A 23,594-nucleotide genomic window follows, 5' to 3' on the forward strand; every position below is an offset into this window, starting at 1 on the left:
TAACATTTGTTGAGGGTGGAACAAGAGACATGTTTCTCCGCTTTATATCTCTAGTCCCTTATTTCTTTACTGCTTTCTTTAAAAAAATAAATACATTATTTGTTATGAGAAATGTTATGATCTCTGGAAAACAACAAAGTCTAGGGTCATTCACATATCCTCTGGAAGAGAGGAAAAGATGAAATTGCCAATAAAGATATCTCTCTTGTTCTTGCTGTTATGAATCTGGCTCTAGGGAACTGAGTGACATTTTCTAGTTTCTGGCAAACAGTTCTGAGAAATGGTTGTTTTGGGAAAATATTGTATTGGGAGAGGGTACAAAACAGATAATGGTTATGGAGAATCATCTTACCATACTTCTGCTCATGTTGTGTGGTAAAGTTCTTCTTAACTCATGGTAAGATAGGGATGGGGGACCTTGGGATCTCCAGATGCTGTTGGACTACAACACCATCACCTTTGATCACTGGCCATGCTGGCTGGGCCTGATAATTGGAGTCCAGCAACATCAGGAGGGCCACAGGTTCCCTATGCCTGATGTAGATGATACTGACAATCAAGCTGTCCTAGAGTAAGAAAACTTATCCTGAGGACAGTCTATGGACACATTATAGGCAAACTACAGCTGGGAGGTAAGAGTTAAAATAACTAAGAGAATTTGCAAGGAAGAATCAGTGGTTGGGGGAAGGGTTACAAAAACAAGAACACCCCTTCTTGTCCACCAGTTGTCTCCTAAAAATGCCCCATCCCACATTAGTGTTGGAAGGCAAACCTGGGTTTCAGAGAATGTATGCTGCCTTGTGGCAGGTAGTCAGGCTCTCATATAATGTTATATTTGAATCTTCTAAACAAAGTATATGGATTTCTGCAATGTTGCTTTAGTTTTTGCATTACCTGAAGCTTCTCAAACTTTTAAGTCTGTCACTTTGCCTTTAGAAATTTGGTGTCAGTCTTTATACCCATCATCACCATCATGCTGCCTTCTCCTTCGGGAGGAATAAATTAAATAAATCATCATCATCAATATATGACTCCATATAGCAAGAGGACAAACCTCTTCAGCACATCAGTGTGCTTACCTGTGTTTTGAAATTTAGCTCCTGAGGTCCTGTTGCTCTCTGAAGGTGACACTAGAATCAGGTGTGAAAGTTTTTATCCTGTTCCTAAAAAGCTACCATGAATTTTGTTAGGTTAATTTCTCCAATTCAGGTTCTTCAAAGTGGTTTTCTTTAGATTTAATCAGCTCTTTGTAAGGTGCTATGCTCCAATTATTTTAGCTTGTAATCTGAATTCATTATCTCTCAATCACTCAGGAAAACACAATTTTCTCAATGGGGGTGCAAGTGAATGACAAGGAAAAAGTATGGCTGGTAAAACTAGGTTGTTTTTTTAAAACAACAACAACAAAACAAGTTTAGTGGTTACCTGTAAGGAGCAGCTTGCCTACCTCTAAACAGGGGCTAGTGGTGATTCACTATTAGCAATAATCTATTAAAGAAAGAGTAATTTAACCTGATGACATACTCCTGGGGATACAGTTTTAGGAACAATAGAAGCAATCACTTTGTATGTCAGACTCAACTATCTACTGGAATTAAATTATAAATGTCTATGTCACAACTGGCCTTAAGAGGTAAATGATAATATTTGTCATTAATCATTCCTTCTTCAAAGTGGCTCAATCTTATCCTACTTGTAATTCTCTTTGTTTAAAAATACATTTTCTGTTAGAAGAGTAAATAGCTAACTCATTTTGTCCTTACACTGCGTTATATGCAAGCAAATCCAGAATAGCTTCAGTAAACATTCAAAGGCCCTTGGTGTGAGGAGCACTACATTGCTGTTCAAACATCTAACCTAGAAAGAATCATAGAATCGTAGAGCTGGAAGGGGCCTTGTAGGCTATTGAGTCCAACCCCCTGCTCACAGCAGGAAATCCACAGCTAGAGCATCTCCCGCAGATAGCTGTCCAGCCTCTGCTTGAAGACATCCAGCGAAGGGGATCCCACCACCTCCTTAGGCAGTCGGTTCCATTGCCGAACTGCCCTTACTGTCAAGAAGTTCCTTCTAATGTCCAATCTGAATCTACGCTCCTGCAACTTAAAACCATTAGACCTAGTCCTACCGTCTGGGGCAGCAGAGAACAAATCTGTACCCTCCTCTATGTGGCAGCCCTTCAGGTACTTAAAGAGTGCAATCATGTCACCCCTCAGCCTTCTCTTCACCAGACTGAACATGCCAAGTTCCTTCAACCTTTCCTCATAAGACTTGTTCTCCATACCGGCTATCATCCTCGTCGCCCTCTTCTGAACCCGCTCTAACTTGTCTATATCTTTCTTAAAATGAGGCGCCCAGAACTGAACGCAGTATTCCAGATGAGGCCTGACTAATGCAGAATATAGTGGGACTATTACTTCCCTCGACCTGGAAACTATAGCTCTGTTTATGCATCCCAAAACCGCGTTTGCCTTTTTTGCCGCAGCATCACACTGCTGGGTCATGTTCAACTTGCGATCCACTACAATTCCAAGGTCCTTCTCACACGCACTACTGCTAAGCCGGGTATTTCCCATCCTGTACCCGTGCATTTTGTTTTTGTGGACTAAATGCAGAATCTTGCATTTGTCTTTATTGAATTTCATTTTATTAATTTCAGCCCAATTTTCTAGTCTATCCAGGTCCCTTTGGATTTTATTCCTGTCTTCCATTGTATTAGCAATCCCTCCCAGTTTCGTATCATCCGCAAACTTCATGAGGCTTCCCTCCACCCCATCATCTAAGTCATTGATAAAAATGTTGAAGAGTATCGGCCCCAGGACAGAACACTGTGGCACTCCACTCGAAACCTCCTTCCAGTCCGAAGCAGAGCCACCGACGACCACTCTTTGAATATGGTTTTCCAACCAGTTGTGAATCCACCCGACAGTATTTCCATCTAGTCCGCATTTGACCAGTTTGCTAATCAAAGGGTCGTGGGGGACTTTGTCAAACGCTTTGCTGAAATCTAGATAGATGACATCTACAGCATTTCCACCATCTACTAAGCTAGTGACCCGATTAAAAAAAGAGATGAGATTAGTTTGACAGGATTTTTTCTTGACAAACCCATGCTGGCTCCTACTAATCACAGCATTGTCATCTAGATAGTTGCCAATGGACTCTTTTATTATCTGTTCTAATATCTTTCCCGGTATTGAAGTCAGACTATTGAAGTCAGAAGTATTAGAAAAGTCTTAAAGAATGTTGTATGTCATCAGAATGCTGTCATTTCCCCCCCCCCAGAGCTTGCTGTTCTGATCCTAACCATATTATTTATGGTAACAACCCATGTTTTACTGAAGGCTTCCTCCAACCTGAGGCCAGCCTTGTGGGAATTGATAAATTTACCAATGGTGGCTATTTGTTCCATTATTTACCCCAGAAAATTTTAGAAGGGGTTGTTAGGTATCACTTTGCCCAAACTGAATTTCTGCTAATAGAACATTGCCTAATGGCAGCTTGTTTTACATATTTCATGTAAACAGACCTACGTGCATTATGTTGAAAAAGAAATGGTCAGAAATATAGGTTATAGCTCAAAATGAAAAACAGATGCCGCATGAGGGTGTGTCTAAACAGGAAATTGGCGGAAATTGTTTAGTTTCTCTTTCATAGTGCCCATTTAAGCGTTTACAGTTTACAATCCACTTTCATGAGACTTTGAACAGATTGTTCAGCCAAGAAATAGGTGGATGAGTGGAAAGGGCCGTGGTTTTTTAAGTGTGATTCCATTCAGGAATTCCTGGAAAACTTGCAGCATGTCTCTTTTGGACTCCTATTGCATTGGTGGACTGCCAGTTCCTGAAAATGAACTGCATCGTACTCCCTATATTGTATACTCATGATTTCAGATTTACTTGAGGAGCCATACAGTATGATTATGTGCTCCTTTTATGGGAATCTCAAGCCCCCTAAAAGGATAGCTATTATTTAATATTATTGTTTTTAATTTATGTAACAGCATTGATAAGCATGGTGCTTCATAGTGAAATTAATGTGAAACCTCCCAGTATTCTGCACACCATCTATATAGTCTGACTATGAATTTCAGAATGCCAAGCCAATTATTCGTCAATGCTGCCCACCAACATCTTGTCAGTCTCTAACCCTACCCTATCCCTTGCCCCACACATCTTTCTTGGTTGCTCTTAGTGGGCTCTGAAGGCATTCCTAAACTCCATTGCTTCCCTTTAGGATATATATCACATATACAGTATGCTATTAACATGAGAGGTAGCTGAGACCAACACAACAGCAGCTGCTGAGATCAGCTTAAATCCTGGTCAGGTGTTGATCCCCAGATGACAGGTTATTGTGCTTACTCCTTACAGTTTAAGGAATGCTATTTTAATGGCACCTGTTTTAGTTGAAGTGCCTATTCCACAACTACATGGCACTTGTGAATGTCAAACATCTTTCCAAATGCAGCCACATTTTTTTCTGCTCCTTTGGTTCCATGACTAATCAAAAGAGGGTGGAAAGAGATATCAGCTTCAAATGTTTCAATGTTTTTCAAAAAGGAAACAAAATGGTTTTACTAATACAAACCTCAAATTTATATATAGATTTGTGCATGAATAATCCATCTAAAATGATTTCCTTTATTAGTCATTTGCTCTTTTTAAAAAATATATTTTTGACGTTTACTGAGTAGTCCTAACCCTTGATCTACCATATGGGGATTAGGAAGTGAAGAGGTTTTCTTTGGTCATGCTTTGCTAGTGGTAGTGGAGCTTCCCTGCTGAGGCCCCCACTGCACCCACTGAAAGCATAGAAGAGCATATGCTGCCACCTGCAGAGTTCCTGCTGGCAGTAGCTGTTGTAAGGCTCCAAACTGGGACAGAGCAGGAGTGGAACAGAGCCAGTGTTGAATCTATTGGATTCAAAGCCAGCCTGCTTTTTGGCGAGGGCTCTGATCCATGTCCCCCTGCTTTCAGGCTGTGAATGATCACTCCCCATCATCCATTTTAGCTGGCAGTTGCTGGAAGTTTGGCTGATGCAGTTGCAAACCCACCACTCCATGCCACCTCACCCCAGTTTGGATTGCTCTGCCCATTTTTGTTTGTTTGTTTTACATTCACAGAACACAATCAAGTAAATTCAACATAGAAAGAAATAACAAGAGAAGGAACACATGGACCAAAGCAAATATCGAGGGACAGAGAGAGAGATAAATAATGAATAAATAAAGAATATCATTCTACAGCAGAGATGGGGAATCTGTGGTCCTCCAGATATTGGACTACAACTCCCATCAACTCCTGCTGGGAGGAAGGGCGGGATAGAAATCAAATAATAAATAATTAAATAAATCATCCCTGAGCATTCACCATGCTAGCACTGAGGCTGATGGGAGTTGGAATCCAACAACATCTGGAGGGCTACAGATTCCCCTTATGCAGGAACGATCAGAATATAAAATCTGAGGAAATAATAGTCATGCAGAACAATTATGCAAGGAATGCTGAACACCATTTCAGGCCTCAAAGTATAAATCTCTCTCTCTCTCTCTCTCTCTCTCTCTCTCTCTCTCTCTCTCTCTCTCTCTCACTCACTCACTCACACACTCTGAATATTTTTTAAAATTACAACATGCCTCTCTCTCTTTCTTTTCTTTTGATATTTAGCTTATTATAACAATGCTTCCTTTTTCCATTCTTATTTTTAAAACATAAGAAAGATAAAGGTATCCCTCACATCAACATTACAAATCAATGTAGTTAGTTTGGCATGTTGCCATGTCCTCAGAAGTAAGCTCAACTGAAATCAAAGGCTTTCATGTAAAGAAATCAAGATTGGATATAGGCATTTATAATATGTTGCCAATGTTAATCAGAAAAAATTATACCCTCCAGACTATTAAAAACAATGTCATTGAGATGAACGGGATCAACAGATGATGTAGTCCAGTGCTGCTAGTAAGTGCTTCCATGCCGAAGATCCCAGGTTCAATCCCCAGCGTCTCCAGGTAGGTGAGACTCCTGTCTGAAACCCTGGAGAGTCACTGCCAGTCAGTGTAGACAATACTGAGCTAGATAGACCAATGGTCTGATTCAATATAAGGCAGCTTCCTATGTTCCTATGTACATATGAACACCTGAAGCTGCCTTATTTGTCCATTTAGTCCAGCCCAATATTGTTCACTTTGAGCGGCTATGGCTCTTGAATGCCCCTAAAGCATTTCCCAGCCCTGCTAATTGAGATCTGTTTTTTTTAAAAACTTGGGAGATACCTGGGATTGAATCTGGGATCTTTTGCACACAAGACATGGATTCTCCCACAATGGCTGCACCCTCACCATGGTTAGCCACTCATCACCATTCTACAGATCAGTTTCCGCAGACCAAACCATATTCCCAGGCAGATCATAACTGCACCTCAGAAATGTACCTGGAAACAGACTAGTTTTGGATTACTAAACAAAGGACAAGCCAGCCACATGCTAGAGGAAAAAGCAACATTCTATCTAACCAGATTGCAGCAGCAGCTCTAACTAATGTAACCTGAGTTGGTTGACTACTCTAGATATACTCTACAGCAAGCCCATAATTTTTACCACTGAGGTATGGTAGCCATATACACATCTCCCAAAAAAAGAGGAAATATATCACCAGAAAGAAAGAAGGACCAGGAGTACCTCGGGCAGTTAGATTGGTGTCAACTCTGTTAAATATATACAGCCTGTACTCCAAAAGTTGTTACGCTCATTCTTCATTGGCTGCCATCTCCTGTCCATGTGTACATTATGTACATTACTATGCTCTGGTTCTGCAATAGTTGGATGTTTTGCAGGGCCAAACCAAGCCATTTTGCTGCCTAAAGTGAAACAAGTTGGGGGCCCTGGACAGGCAGTCGAATCTTACTTCAGCACTAGTGATGGATTAATGTTCTCTAGTGCACCTAAGACAGAAAGCTAGTTTAGGTGGGCCAGGCCAGGTAGCATAGAGTCCTTTTCTCTAACAGAGGGGAATGGCTGGGAGGAACATACAGGAGATGACTATTGCTGCCCACCACCACAGTATCTGCCACCTGAGGCGGTTACCTTTCTTTGTATAATAGTGGAGCCGGCCCTGATGTTTTGCAAGGACAATGTTTTGGTGAGAGTCTAGATAAAAAATATTATTGGTTGAGCTTCAGTCTCTCTCTCTCTCCAAAGTAATAGTAGTAGTAATAATAACAATGCCATGGTTCCTTAATTCAGCCTTCTTTTCTTGACTCAGCTCTATAGCAGAATACATTAGCAGAATCCAAACAATGGAAGGCTTGGTATGATGGAGAAACAAGTTTGTTTTATGTATCCCAATTTTCCTTCATCAGGAAGCATAACCTCAGCACCCAGCATCTTTGTCCTAACATTTGCTGATTTGTTTATTTATTTACGACATTTGTATCCCACCTTTCCACCATATGATGCTCAAGGCAGCTAACAACAAGAATATAAATACTATAAAACTGCAATAAAATACAGAGTAAAAAAACATAAGGCAGATAAAATGTCAATAAAAACCATAAAAACAACTAGTTAAAACCAATTCCAACATACAGAATTTGATATTAAATTTCAGTATTTAATATTGAAATTAATATAGTACTAGGGCCTCCACCCCTGCATGCTTCATGCACAATCTCCTCCTCCAGGTCACGAAGGCTCCTCCCCATCCCCATCCCCAAGGTAGCCAAGGCCCTCCTTCTCCAGGTCACTAAGGCATCCCCCTCTCCTAGGTCACCAAGATGCCTTCCCCCTCTCCTCCCATTCTTGCTTCAGTTGTCCATGCTCTGGTAACCTCCAAGTTAGATTACTGCAATACACTCTATGTGGGGCTGTCTTTGAAGACGGTTCGGAAGCTGCAGCTTGTGCAAAATGCAGTGGCCAGATTGGTAACAGGGACTAGACGGTTCGCACATATAAAACCGATTCTGGCCTGCTTGCATTGGCTGCCTGTATGTTTCCGAGCTCAATTCAAGGTGCTGGTTTTAACCTATAAAGCCTTACGTGGCTTAGGACCACAATACCTGATGCAACGCCTCTCCCGACAGGAACCCACCCATACACTACGCTCAACATCCAAGGCCCTCCTCCGGGTGCCTACTCCAAGGGAAGCTGGGAGGCTGGCAACAAGGGAGAGGGCCTTCTTGATGGTGGCTCCCAAATTATGGAATGATCTCTCTAACGAGGTGCGCCTGGCTCCAATACTGTTATCTTTTCGGTGCCAGGTCAAGACTTTCCTCTTCTCCCAGGCATTTTCGCATGTATTTTTAAATTGTTTTTTAAAAAAATTAAATTGTGTTTTTAAATTGTTTTTTGTGTTTTAAAAATTGTATATTTGTTTTTAATGTTTTTAATCGCTGTAAACTGCCCAGAAAGCTTTGGCTATGGGGTGGTATATAAATGTAATAAATAAATAAACCCTCCTTCCCCCACACGTCTTGGAGGAAAGAGAAGCCTTCTGGTAGTGACACCTAGGCCTCCCATGAAGTGGCTCCATGGTTCCCCAGACCACCGGCCTCTGCCACCAACTTGCTCATCTTCCTCCCCCACCCCTGGTCTTGAGCCCAGCACAACTAGGCTGCCACCCATCACTGCCTGCTTGCTCACCTTCCCCCCCTACCACCTGGCCTTGAGCACAGCACAGCTGTGCCACTGCTCCCCACTGCCAGCTCATTTGCCTGCCTTCCCTCCAGCCTTGAGATAAGTGCAGCTGAGTCATGCTGTAGTTCACAACGCCACCTGTCTGTGGCCAAGCAAACTTGTGTGCATGTGTGTGTGCAGAAATACACTCTTTGTGCTGGCAGAGTCTGGATCAGAGGATTATTTTGAAATTCACCGAATTATGTGAAGATGCTTTATTCTCTCTCTCAAGCTAGACAATAATTAGCAAACTCTCCATTCTCTCATTTTCTTTCCTCACTTCTAAATCCTCTGCCATTCAAGAAAGGATCAGTCAAAAATGATTTCCTAAGCTATTCCATGAAGCACTTTTCAGATTCTGGATAAGTTCTTTTTCAATCATTCTGTGGTTCATAAAAAAAAATACTGACACCAATTTAATTACCATACTAGCTGCTACTCTCTTTTTTAAAAAAATTCTGTAAAGTGCAGAAAGGGTCCCATGTTTCAAGTCTTTCACCTGCCTGCTGAACATCCCACATATTTTAATATATGTATCATTTAAAAAATGTGACTGTCACCCATGTATTTTGTTATTGTCTGCTGCTGTAAAGAGATGAACTGTATCAGTAAAAAACCATAGTGCTTTATCATCATAGTAGAACCGTGGTAGGGAACCCCAGCCCAGAGGTCTAATTATTTTATTTATTATTACATGTATATCCCACCTTTCCTCCAAGGAGTTCAAGGTGATATACAAACATGGTTCTCCTTCCCAATTTTATCCTAACAACAACCTTCACACAATACATAGTTAAACTATGGAATTCACTCCCACAAGAGGCAGTGATGGCCACCAATGTGGATGGTTTTAAAAGAGGATTAGACAGATTCATGGAGGATAAGGCTGTCAGCCACAATGGCTATGTTCTACCTATGCTCTACCATTGCTGGAGGCAGTATGCTTCTGAATACCGGTTGCTGGAAACCACAGGAGGGGAGAGTGCTCTTCTTATGATCAACCCTGTGAGGTAGGTTAGATTGAGAGACAGTGATTAGGCCTGGCAGGCTTCCCTAATTGGCCCACAAGGTAGTTTTGGGGGAAAAAACTCACCTGTCCATCACCTGATGTCATGTGATGTCAGGTGCTGGACTGCTGAAGTCACAGCACCAACACTTCAAAGTACTGATGGGCAATTTCAAGACCCCTGCTCTCCCTTCTGAGGGATTTTTAATCTTTAAACTGGACTTGGACCAGACAGCTGTTCAAACAGAGGACACCTTCAAACAGAAGACTGACCATGAGTTGGATGAATTGACAAAAACAGTGATGGAGGAAGGGTGGAGCTAATGCACTCAACCCACTGCCCCCTCATACATGTACAGTCCTGACTGTGACACCTTCATAGGACTTAAGTTGTTTTGTAATTACTGTTTTGAATGAAATCAAACCACCACTCCATGATGACAGCTATGTGTTGATAGGTTCTTTTATTTTAAAAAGCTTTTTCTTTTTCTTTTTTTGCTGTTGTGTAATAATGTATTTTGCTTAATGCTTATCTCCATTGACTGTAAGGGATTAAAACTGCCTGACCACCAGCTAAAGAAGATTATGAAGGCTTGGCTGCTACGTTGGTGTTTAAGGAGGGGGGGGGATAGAGTGTCTTTCACAGTTTATTTGGAACTACTTTTCGTTATCAAGAAAGATTGAGCTACTGATTCGCTAGGGAGACTGGTATAGAAGAAGGCTAAGTGGCAGTATTTTTATAGTATTAAATAGAGATAAATGGGAGATATTTTTTTAAAAAAATTAATAGTAAAATGAATACTTATATTTGTGGACCAGTACAGAGAGCCATTGACCACCAATGAAGTAGAAAAAAATGCAGGTCGATCCTCTTATGAAAAATGTCCTGTATACCACCCTTTCTGCAGTCATTCATCTTTTCAATTTGCTAGGTGGAGAGGAGGGCGTATCACACAGTAAATGGATAATTCTTTTTAAAACTCAAAGGCTTATTTTGAAAATAAGTGCTATTTAACATACAGAAGGGCAGAGCAATCCAAACAATAGGAAGCCAGCATAATTTACATCATGTTAAATTGTGCCAGTGTAATTTACCTGTATTCCAAAATCCATTCGGGAGAAATTTGGAGGAATTTGATATGCACCACCCTTTTTGCCAGCCGAGTTCCACCAGGTTGTTAGATCATGTGATTGAGCTCAAAGGGATTTGGAATAGGGGCACATCTCTCCCTGCCCCATCCCACACCTGCCACTCCCTTGGAACATCCCTATTTTGGGACTTACACCTACTAAGCCCCAACTAAACCCTGGCTGATTAGTTATGGTGGACTTAACGCACAGTGTATCTCCAACTCAGCCAGGATAAGGGACTTCAGCTGGCATAGCTCCATCAGAGTCCAGGCTCAGGCAGAGATCCCCCTGTTCCAAACTCCACAATCAATCTTTCTCCATAACAGTCAATGACCAGCACAGAAAGCATTTGGAAACAGCATAGAACATATTATCCAAATAACATAAAATAAAATAACTCCACTTATCCCAGCTGATCTTGGGTTTGGATTGCTCCCTAAAACATTTCTTAAGTACTAAGGTTGGATGACATCTTTGGATGATCTGGGGAAATGAAAAGCATGCCATACATAAAACATTATTCCTATTATTATTATGCGCATTACTCAGGGAGAGGGGCAACACTCCCAGAGCATCCAATCATTATGGATTTAGTACATGTGAGTATGCTTGTGTTTAGAGAAGATCATCATAGTTTTAGGAGCAGCATGCTAAAGTAGTGTTAAGTACTAATAAAAAATAGCTCTTGTTGTTTTCAGGCTATTATAATTTGAGCAGGGGAAATACCTAAATATCTGTACTCAGGGCTGCCTGACATAGCTGAAGTAAAAGGAAATCTAGAATAATGCATCAAAAGTTCCAAAGTCTGCCATTTAGAAATGCACGTTCTACAGATTAGGTAGATGTTGGCTGTTCCTAGTGAGGAGGAAAGGCAAGAAATTTAAATGAATCTCTCTCTCTCTCTCTCTCTCTCTCTCCCTCTCCCTCTGTGTGTGTGTGTGTGTGTGTGTGTGTGTGTGTGAGAGAGAGAGAGAGAGAGAGAGAGAGAGAGAGAGAGAGATTTTCCCCTCTAATCTTTTTCTGGCTAGCATTAGAAAACTCATGCATAAGAGTAGTTATCAGCTTTCACAATACAAAAATGGAACCTGAGACTGAACCTGGACCAGGACATTTGAGGCAGTCTGAGATGACTGGTGCTTGCAATATAAGAGATCAGTACATGTAACAGCTAATATTTTTATATATGTTACTTGGTCTTTGGTCTGTTGTCAGTGGTAGCTGGTAACATTTTGACTTGTTAGGGCTGCAATTTTTAAACTTGCTGCTTTCTTCACAATACGACATGTGCAGCACTAATTTAGTAAAGTGTGCAGAGACATGTGCAGGGTGCCACTGTCTTCACACACACACACAAAAATCTCTGCACATCTGAGGACAGGGGAAGACCGTCCATGTCATTATCAAGAACACTTTTTTCACTAAATTTAAATAAAGTATTTCAAGATGGGAGAACTGGAGTGCTTGGTCTTAGAGGAGAACATTGATATAGTGAGCATAACGGAGACCTGGTGGAATGGAGAAAACCAGTGGGATACGGTTATCCCTGGATATAAACTATATCGGAAGGACAGGGAAGGACGTATTGGTGGCGGAGTCGCTCTATATGTGAAAGAAGGCATTGAATCCAGCAAGCTCGAAACCCCAAAAGAGGCAGACTCCTCCACAGAATCGTTGTGGGTGGTGATACCATGCCCCAGGAGGGACTTAATACTGGGAACGATCTATCGTCCCCCTGATCAAAATGCTCAGGGAGACCTTGAGATGAGACATGAAATTGAGGAAGCATCCAAACTAGGAAATGTGGTAGTAATGGGTGACTTCAACTACCCGGACATAGACTGGCTGCATATGCATTCCAGTCATGACAAAGAAGCAAAGTTTCTAGATATTCTAAATGACTATTCCCTAGACCAGTTGGTCATGGAACCGACCAGAGGGATGGCAACCCTGGACTTAATCCTCAGTGGGGACCGGGACCTGGTGCGAGATGTAAGTGTTGTTGAACCGATTGGGAGCAGTGACCACAGTGCTATTAAATTAAACATACATGTAACTGGCCAATTGCCAAGAAAATCCAACACGGTCACATTTGACTTCAAAAGAGGAAACTTCACAAAAATGAGGGGATTGGTAAAAAGAAAGCTGAAAAACAAAGTCCAGAGGGTCACATCACTCGAAAATGCTTGGAAGTTGTTTAAAAACACTATATTAGAAGCTCAACTGGAGTGCATACCGCAGATCAGAAAAGGTACCGCCAGGGCCAAGAAGATGCCAGCATGGTTAACGAGCAAAGTCAAGGAAGCTCTTAGAGGCAAAAAGTCTTCCTTCAAAAAATGGAAGTCTTGTCCGAATGAAGAAAATAAAAAAGAACACAAACTCTGGCAAAAGAAATGCAAGAAGACAATAAGGGATGCTAAAAAAGAATTTGAGGAGCACATTGCTAAGAACATAAAAACCAACAACAAAAAATTCTATAAATACATTCAAAGCAGGAGACCATCTAGGGAGACGATTGGACCCTTGGATGATAAGGGAGTCAAAGGTGTACTAAAGAACGATAAGGAGATTGCAGAGAAGCTAAATGAATTCTTTGCATCTGTCTTCACAGTGGAAGATATAGGGCAGATCCCTGAACCTGAACTAACATTTGCAGGAAGGGATTCTGAGGAACTGAGACAAATAGTGGTAACGAGAGAGGAAGTTCTAAGCTTAATGGACAATATAAAAACTGACAAATCACCGGGCCCGGATGGCATCCATCCGAGAGTTCTCAAAGAACTCAAATGTGAAATTGCTGATCTGCTAACTAAAATATGTAACTTGTCCCTTGGGTCCTCCTCCGTGCCTGAGGACTGGAAAGTGGCAAATGTAACGCCAATCTTCAAAAAGGGATCCAGAGGGGATCCCGGAAATTACAGGCCAGTTAGCTTAACTTCTGTCCCTGGAAAACTGGTAGAAAGTATGATTAAAGCTAGATTAACTAAGCACATAGAAGAACAAGCCTTGCTGAAGCAGAGCCAGCATGGCTTCTGCAAGGGAAAGTCCTGTCTCAGTAACCTATTAGAATTCTTTGAGAGTGTCAACAAGCATATAGATAGAGGTGATCCAGTGGACATAGTGTACTTAGACTTTCAAAAAGCGTTTGACAAGGTACTTCACCAAAGGCTTCTGAGGAAGCTTAGCAGTCATGGAATAAGAGGAGAGGTCCTCTTGTGGATAAGGAATTGGTTAAGAAGCAGAAAGCAGAGAGTAGGAATAAACAGACAGTTCTCCCAATGGAGGGCTGTAGAAAGTGGAGTCCCTCAAGGATCGGTATTGGGACCTGTACTTTTCAACTTGTTCATTAATGACCTAGAATTAGGAGTGAGCAGTGAAGTGGCCAAGTTTGCTGATGACACTAAATTGTTCAGGGCTGTTAAAACAAAAAGGGATTGCGAAGAGCTCCAAAAAGACCTCTCCAAACTGAGTGAATGGGCAGAAAAATGGCAAATGCAATTCAATATAAACAAGTGTAAAATTATGCATATTGGAGCAAAAAATCTTAATTTCACATATACGCTCATGGGGTCTGAACTGGCGGTGACCGACCAGGAGAGAGACCTCGGGGTTGTAGTGGACAGCATGATGAAAATGTCGACCCAGTGTGGGGTAGCTGTGAAAAAGGCAAATTCCATGCTAGCAATAATTAGGAAAGTTATTGAAAATAAAACAGCCGATATCATAATGCCGTTGTATAAATCTATGGTGCGGCCGCATTTGGAATACTGTGTACAGTTCTGGTCGCCTCATCTCAAAAAGGATATTATAGAGTTGGAAAAGGTTCAGAAGAGGGCAACCAGAATGATCAAGGGGATGGAGCGACTCCCTTACGAGGAAAGGTTGCAGCATTTGGGGCTTTTTAGTTTAGAGAAAAGGCGGGTCAGAGGAGACATGATAGAAGTGTATAAAATTATGCATGGCATTGAGAAAGTGGATAGAGAAAAGTTCTTCTCCCTCTCTCATAATACTAGAACTTGTGGACATTCAAAGAAGCTGAATGTTGGAAGATTCAGGACAGACAAAAGGAAGTACTTCTTTACTCAGCGCATAGTTAAACTATGGAATTTGCTCCCACAAGATGCAGTAATGGCCACCAGCTTGGATGGCTTTAAAAGAAGATTAGACAAATTCATGGAGGACAGGGCTATCAATGGCTACTAGCTGTGATGGCTGTGCTCTGCCACCCTAGTCAGAGGCAGCATGCTTCTGAAAACCAGTTGCTGGAAGCCTCAGGAGGGGAGAGTGTTCTTGCACTCGGGTCCTGCTTGCGGGCTTCCCCCAGGCACCTGGTTAGCCACTGTGAGAACAGGATGCTGGACTAGATGGGCCACTGGCCTGATCCAGCAGGCTCTTCTTATGTTCTTATGTTCTTAATGAATAGATAAAAAAAATGATGGTTTCATTTGAAGAAGGGCACATCAGAGCACAGCAGAACATATTTGTAATGTATGGCTCAGTCCTGAACATGTGAAATAATAATTTCTGCTCAGGTGTACATTACATCAGACTAATCATAATCAGTCTCTGTTATGTCTGAGATCAAGGAGACTAACTTCCAGGTTTGGGGAAGGATGTGGTGTCATATCCAGGCAGGCATATAGATTCCAAACTTTTCATTTTAGAAATTCACTGACAAAACTCACAGAACAGCAATCTAGAAATAGTTGCAACAGCATTTTCCTCCATTTGTCTGCATTCAAGATCGTTTGAATGTAAACTAGGGGAGGGGCTTCTTGCAAGTAGATCTACACACCTTTTCTGGAAATACTCTGGAAAATACTTCAGAATCTCACTGTAGTTCTGCTTGTGCCCTCTCTCTGTCTCTCTCTTAGTCACAAAAATAAAACAAAACAGCTTGTCAAAATAGGAAACATTCCCTGTTGCCAGGCCAGAAGCATCCCAAACCCTGAGATTGTGGGGGCAGGACCTAGTAATGTCATAGGGGCGGGCTCTAGCGATGTCACAGGGGTGCGTCCAAATGATGTTATTAAGCATGATACATTAAGCATTAACCACAGTTGCTTGGAACATAAAATTCAAACAAAAACATTTCTCTGACTGGAAATTAAGCTAGAAATCTTAGCTAAAAGATGGAGCCTGGGTAGGGAACATTTAACCCAGCCTACTTGCTTCTGGCAAGAAGGATTTAAGTGCCCTCAGGCAGGCCAGTCACCAGAAGGCCATTGTAGGAAGAAAGCCTAGTGTTGTGAAGATGTTGTGAAGATCAATATCTAATGAAGGTTAACTATTTAATTTTTGCGAATTGTATTTTTATTCTTTAACTGATGTATTACTGATGTTCTATTGATGTATTATTGATGTTTTATTGATGTATCTTTGTATTGGTACTCTTTTGTAAGCCACCTTGAGGGCCTTTTGGCCGAAAGGCGGGGTAGAAATATTAAAATCAAAATCAAAAATCAAATCAAGATGTTAGATGGGAGCACTCAGGAGTAAAGATGGATGCCTCTGAAGGCTGCACTTCTAAACAGACTTAGTAAGGGACTAAGCACCATAGAATTCAATAGGACTTACTTCTGAGTAGATATGGTTTGGATTTTGCTATTGGTAAGGGATCCTCTGCAAAGATATCCATATCCAGGCAGGCTTGGCAACCCCCTGCCTGGAATGCCCTGCCCCTAACTTTTAACATGGCCGCTCCAAAGTTCTTTACAGATTTGACCCTTCAGTTCAGAAAGAGTTCTGAGAAATGAGTAAGAGTAAGAAGATTCTCTACCTTTTGCTGTCTACCCTGTGGGCTGCTATACCTTGATAGCCAACCTAATTCCAGTGAGTAATAATTGACAGAGAGAAAACACACATGGTTTGGTTTACCTTCACAGGCAGCAGCTTGGGAACAACAACAATTGCAGCAACATATTCCAGTATGTGAATTCTCTTTTATAACTATTGGGCAAGAAACAAACCATCATGCAACCAACAAGGCACATCATCAGTAGGTTTAAGGGGGTTGAGCTGACCACATGGAACCACTTTGATGATTTCCTAAATGCAATATCATTCTAACTACAACATTCCTATGAGTAAGACAGAAAACTCAGCATCCCACAACCAGTCAGGATTCCTAACCAAACATCAAAACTAAAAATTCCTGGCAGCCAGTCAGGCAAGGTCACAGAAATCCCCATGCAGCACAACCTGATCCAGGGGCTGCAGTTAGTGCAGAATGCTGTAGCACGATTGCTGACATGAGTGAGACCCTATCAGCACATAATACCTATGCTCTGAAATCTGCACTGGTTGCTGATTTGCTACCAGGCCAAGTTCAAGGTGTGCTTTCCATGTTACGGATGCCACATAGTACTTGTTCTGCTCGTGTAAGAAATCAGTCCTTTAGTGTGGCAGTACCTATGCTTTGGCACTCCCTGCATATTGACATTAGGCAGATACCTTCATTATACTCTTTTCAGTACCTGCTAAAAAACATTTTTTTAAGCCAAGCCTGCCCAGGCATGTAAAAGCTATTGTGTTGTTTATGTTTTAACTAATTGTTGGTTTTATTATTTTGAATGTTTTTAAATACCTGTCTTTAACTTTAATGTTATGGTTTTAATTCCTTCTGTAGACTCCTTTGAGACTTTTTACAATAAAGCAACGTGTAAATGTTGTAAATAAAATACATAAATAAATTTTGGAGTCACTATGGCCCTTGGGTTTCTTTCCACTTTTGGGAACAAAGGAATCTGCCTTATACTGCTTCAGGCCATTTGGTACCATCATCCTCAGTACTGAGGACATGGACTAGCATTGGTTCTCCAGGATTCCAGGCAATAGTCTTTTCCAGAAATTGAATTTTTGACCTTTGCATACAAAGCATATGCCCTACCACCGAGCTACAACCCTTCCCCTGTTTACAAAAGAATCTTTTAAAATTGTTCTCTTCAATTCACTAATGAATGCACATCATACCTAGGGTAGATTCACACACTATTCATTTAAAGCACATTCAACACACGTTTGAAGCACATGAATCACACCACAGAATCATGGGAACTGTAGTTTGTTAAGGGTGGTGGGAACTATAACTGTGAGGGGGAAACTACACTTCCTAGGATTCTTTAGGGGAAGTCACATGCTTTAAATGTGAGTTGGATGTGCTTTAGAAGTATTGTGTGGATCTGCTTGATAAACTTTGCCTACATGTAAATCATTTTAATTATTTTTTTTAAATGGAAATGAGCTACAAAGTTTACTGGTGACCATGGGCTACTCATCATATTTCAGCCTAATCTGCCCCTCAGGATGAAAACAACAGAGGGGAAACATAAACACCCCAAGGAAGAAAGGCACACTTAAAACGTAGAGGAAATAATCATGTACACACATAGTGTGAAATCAGATACTTATCAGGACATAATATGTAGAAATATTTATACAAGCATGAGTGTCAAATATGTTTATTATTTACACAACCTCTACAGATATTTATAGTGCAATCCTATGTTTGGTTATTCAGAAGCAAGTCCCAATGTATTCAATGGGGCTTGCTCAAAAAGGGAAGCATGCAAAAAACTGCAACCTCAAGTGATAAGGAACTTCTCTCACGCAATCCAAAATTCAGAATCATGCCACTTTAAGCTGTTTTGCAACTGTTTATACTTGGTTTGTATGGTTACTGGATTTTCAAGGGATTTATTTCTACATAATAAAATCAGTGATACCTAAGTAAGACCTGCCTAATTGCTTTAAAAATAGGATTGGAGGGGTAGAGAAAGATTTACAACACAAATTCTTTGCTATGTTCACTCAGAAGTCCCATTAATTTACAGCACAATCCTAACCAGGTCTACTAAAAAGTAAGCCCTATTGAATTCAATGGGGTTTACTCTGGGTATATGGGATTAGCATTGAACTTTACTCCCAGAAAAGTGAGTATTGGATTATTCATTCTGGAAGGTTTTCAAAACATTGCCCTTTTCAACAGCCCAGGAAAATTTAAATTTGTTTGACTCCTGCACACAAGAGAGAAAAAGACTTTTGCTACTGCTGAAAGCTATATACTTACTCAGTTTATGAGATTTTCAGGTAAGCAGGAAAAAAACAGCAGTTTTCTGGCCTTGCAATAGGGTCCAGGTACTGCCTGGATGTCATCATATCCCTTGTCAATCACAACGCAGACTTCACTTACTGACTACAAACCTGAAAGGGTGGAGTTAGAGCAGCCAGCTATGAGCTCATTTAACAGAAGTTGGGGGGGTGACGTTTTGGGGTATATCTCATGAACCAGACCACCTAGAAACTTTTTTTTTTAAATGAAAGGTGAGAGTCCGGAGATTGAGGTGACTGCCTGGAAACCCAGAGATGACCCCAAACAAAAACCAGAGACCTGGTAACCCTACCTATGAGAAGACCTGGCCTTCAGTTTAACAACTCTGAGCATGCTTAGAACCAATGTATGATTCGGATACAGCCTAAGGCTTCCACATAGGGTTTGAAGCAGTTCTTGAAGCAGTCCTGACTCTTTCCTACCAGCAGGGCCAGCTCTAGGCATGCCAGGGCCCTTGGGCATTAGCCTGCCCCGGGCCCCTCCTCTTCCCTTCTGTGATCTGCAGCAGGAGCCACGCTGCAGATTGCCGGACAGGAGCTTCCGAGCCGCCCGCCATCCCCCCGCTTCACCTACCTTTCTCTGATGCTTTTTGCGGCTGCGTGCACTGCGCGCACAGGGTTGCCATCAATCAAGATGGCGGCCAAGGTTTCCGTAAGGGGCTGAAGCCTCTGCCACCATCTTGGTTGATGGCACGCAGCACGCGCATTGCTACCATCAACCAAGATGGCGGCAGAGGCTTCAGCTCCTTACGGAAACCTCGGCCGCCATCTTGATTGATGGCAACCCTACGCACACTGCAAAAAACAACAGAGAGAAAGGTAGGTGAAGCAGGGGGATGGTGGGCAGCTCGTGGATCGCAGAAGGGGAGCAGAGGTCCCCTCAGGGGCACCTGTAGCTCTGGGGCCCTCGGGCCAGTGCCCCACCTGGCTGCCCTTTGGAACCGGCCCTGCCTACCAGCTATGCTGGATAGGCCTCATAACAGCAGATGAAGTATCAACCTTCTTGTGTGTATGTACTGCCTTCAAGTTGATTCTGATTTATGGCGACCCTATGAATAGGGTTGTCATGAGGCTGAGAGGCAGTGACTGGCCCAAGGTCACCCAGTGCACTTCATGGCTGTGTGGGGATTCGAAGTCTGGTCTCCCAGGTCATAGTCCAACACCTTAGCCACTACACCACACTGGCTCTCTGTAAGGCTGAAAAGCAGGCAGTCCTGGGAGGCATCTCTTTGCCATAGCTATACGTTTGCATTAGGATTGGCTGAATGATGCAGAAAGTTGATTGACCAGAGAACAGTAGATTAACAGAAATGTTCACAGAGATTCTTTGAGTTTAAAAAGAAGTATAAAATGTTTATAGGACAAGAAAAAGTGTATGGCTTTGAGATTTTGAGGGGATTTTTTAAAAATTGCTTGACATTCTCATTGGGAGGACTGGGCCCCAATAGCCCTAGTATACCAGCCTCCATTGTGTGTTGTAGTTTAATAAAACGTTAACATTATTTGAACGTGCCTGATCTGTCAATGCCTCGTTCACTTAGTCAGTGAGCTCCTATGGATTCCAGAAATGTAAGAGATCCCTTCTGAAGCGTGTTGGGGCCACATTTTACACTACAGAATGCTACAAGCCCACTAATGACCTCTAGGGCAAGGGACTGGTGCTTACTTAGTCTCTTCTTGCTGGTAATTAGTATTTGCCAGGCAACAGCTCTCACCGAGGACCCCTGAGGCAAGGGAGTGGGACTGAGAAGCTGGATCTCGCTCAGCCCATAATGGAGGGTCAGAGGAATTAAGTGCATAGAAAGGCATAGATGGTTCAAATCCATAAACAAAGCAGTCGAAAATAGATTTATTCTTTGAAAACCAGATCTCTTGGAAATTAAAAGTAGAAGGAATGAAAGTATTTCTAATAAAAAGTTTCTACCCTGTGCTGTGTTGTTTGAGTTATAGAGAAACAGGAGTTAAAAATCCATAATCCAAAACTTGCCATCCTAGGCTCCTGCTGGGAGGAAGGGTGGGATGGATAAACAGACAAACAAACAAATGTGTATCCAGGGTCTAGGACACAGCTTGCTCGTGCCCTTGTCACCAGCACATGTTGTTTAAGGAGAAGAAGAAAAACACGAACATTTATCCTGGAAATCACATGTGGAAGATAGTTATTTTGCTCATGTCTTTCTTGTGGGGTTCCCATAGGCATCTGGTTGGCCACTTTGAGAACAGGATGTTGGACTAGATGGGCCATTGGCCTGATCCAGCAGGCTACTTCTGATGTTTTTCTTATGTTCTTAACAACTCCCAAGAGCCCTAGCCAGCATGGCCATTGGTCAGGGATGATGAAAGTTGTAGTTCCCCATTCATGTTCTATGAACAAAGCAGTAGGTATTGAATCCTTACTATTTCTAGCCAGGAGTTGGAAAATTTCCCATTCGATCATTTCAGATACTTTAGGATCAGGCAAGCCCCATCCCTCAGTTCTTTTAAACATGCTTTTTACTGGCGCTGGCCTTTAATGTCAAATTATTATTTGGCAGTGATGGGTTCCTATCCTGCCAGTAGACATTCAGAGTATGATTTATAGCCAGGGCTCATGGAGCACCTACTATAAGCACCATGAACCCCAGTTGCAAATACCCATTCAGCCCAGGAGAAGCCCTGTGAGGCCTCTCTGTCCCAATTACCATCGAGTGTCATGTGCAGCTAGGGATTATGGGACTGTCCTATTGGCACATAAGCCCTTTTTCATCTCTCCATTCATGGATGTATGGAGCATTATGTGCAGCTGAGGACCCATGAGGTTCCATGGGGCAGTCCTCCTCCTTCCTCTGTAATACACCCCCACTCCTGTTGAAGACTTACTGGACACTTGTTAACCAGGTTGTATGAAGGTGAGGGGAGATTCATGCACTGTTATCTTGCCTGAGAGACAAACAAAGAAATGCATGTGCCAAGTAACTAAATATGCTAACTCCCAAGATGGAATTTTATTCTTTTAAAATGGAGGGCAGCAATTTCAAATTGGCCAGGCCTTAGAAACCATTGAGCCAGCTCAATTGCAAGACGAAAGAGAGAACCAAGGAGTGTCAGGAAGAGCAAGTGACTGGGAAGTTCAATAATAAGGACACTGAGCCACAGGCAGGGATCATACAGCAGGAAAATGCCCACACAGTTTTTCACCAGCAGCAACCTTACCTGAAAGTGCCCATTTTCTGTCATGTTTTTCCTTTAACAAGAAGTTGTTTAAAACAAAAAACAAAAAAACCCCTTGCTCTTCTATTTTTAAATGAAAGTCAACATTTAAACAAATTTAAGCTGCCAGGCTCTCTGCTCTGCATCCAGATTCATGTTTGATGATACTACCGCAAACTGTTTGATCAGTTAACAGCCACATAACATGTACATCTAAGTATTTGTATACAAATTGAACTGACTGAAGGACAAATTATTGATGATTTCAAAATAAAATATTCTGATTTGTGGTATGTGTGTGCGCACACATTTAAAACATTGAAAAGAACGTATATTCTTCAACTGCTAATCTAGGCCATGGAAAGTGCGACTGTGGAAAGTGCAAATGTGAGGATGGTTGGTATGGTGATGCCTGCCAGTACCCAATGACCTGCAACCTTACACGGAAGAAAAGTAATGAAATGTGCAAGAATTCTCAAGATATCGTCTGCTCAAATGCAGGTGAGTTTTGTTGTTTTGATGGACAGATCCAGTCCTGAAGAGCAGACTCTTAGGAGACCTGTTATATGAAGTTAGATTAGATAGTTTAATGCAAAGAGGGGTTTAAATAAAATGTGCATAAATCCAGCATAAATGCATAGCATGAAAAATCAATTTCCAATGAACATGCACAGTTGGTTGGATGCAACTGAAGATTTCAGTGACACTCTGAATGTTTGCACTGATATTTGTGGTTGTTGGAACTTCTGTGTTGCATCAGAGCTATATTCTTTGTAGAGTTAGTGCTGATTGAGGTCAGATTATCAGACTGTAGGAAAAGTAGTTTCTGGTGGGGCACCAAACCCATTTTGGAGATTTGGGATGAAATGTCCAGCACTGTGGCCATAACATTCTATAAAGACCCAGGCTTTCCTTGAGACTACTAGGCTCTTGTGTACATGTGATGATGTCATTGGAGGTACAATGACCTCCAATCATTCAGGGCTCCTTTTGACAAATATGGGATCTCTATGCTCTACTACCCTTCACATGTATTACAGTAGAGTGTGCAATTCATGCTGGAAGGGTGCAGTAAATTCAGAGGGATCTAGACTCTAGCACATCCCAATAATGTTATATAAATGAAATAAATAATGTATATCACACAGATATAGATTAGGCCATGAAATCATGCCATATTACAAGCGGTTAGAAAAGACAGACCTTGATATTCCTTCCTACACTCTCACCTAATCATGCTATCTTCCTGATTTTAACAGGAACCTGTCATTGTGGCAGATGCAAATGTGACAATTTAGAAGGGAATGGGTTGATCCATGGTAAACATTGTGAGTGTGATGACAGAGAATGCATAGATGAAGAAACTGGAGAGATGTGTACAGGTATGTTTATTTACAAATATGGATAATTCTAGTAAGTATTAGTCAAATAATCTTGATCTGGCATTTGGGGAGATTTTTGCAGGAACGGGCCCTAATCCAACATTAATCCTGA

General features: G+C 41.7%; 1 protein-coding gene across 3 annotated transcripts in view; it reads left to right on the forward strand.

Moving 5' to 3' along the window:
* Positions 1-23,594, forward strand: part of ITGBL1 (integrin subunit beta like 1) — a 256,018-nt gene that overhangs the window by 97,563 nt on the left and 134,861 nt on the right. For all 3 annotated transcript variants that reach the window (XR_009762710.1, XR_009762711.1, XM_061626598.1), the window contains exons 3-4: positions 22,455-22,601; positions 23,360-23,482. Coding sequence is in view for 1 of the 3 variants with exons in the window: in XM_061626598.1 (XP_061482582.1) it covers positions 22,455-22,601; positions 23,360-23,482 (270 nt within the window). In the remaining 2 variants the exon portion in view is untranslated. The remainder of the gene's footprint in view (positions 1-22,454; positions 22,602-23,359; positions 23,483-23,594) is intronic.

Source organism: Rhineura floridana, chromosome 5, assembly GCF_030035675.1.
Source record: "Rhineura floridana isolate rRhiFlo1 chromosome 5, rRhiFlo1.hap2, whole genome shotgun sequence".
Taxonomy (NCBI): domain Eukaryota; kingdom Metazoa; phylum Chordata; class Lepidosauria; order Squamata; family Rhineuridae; genus Rhineura; species Rhineura floridana.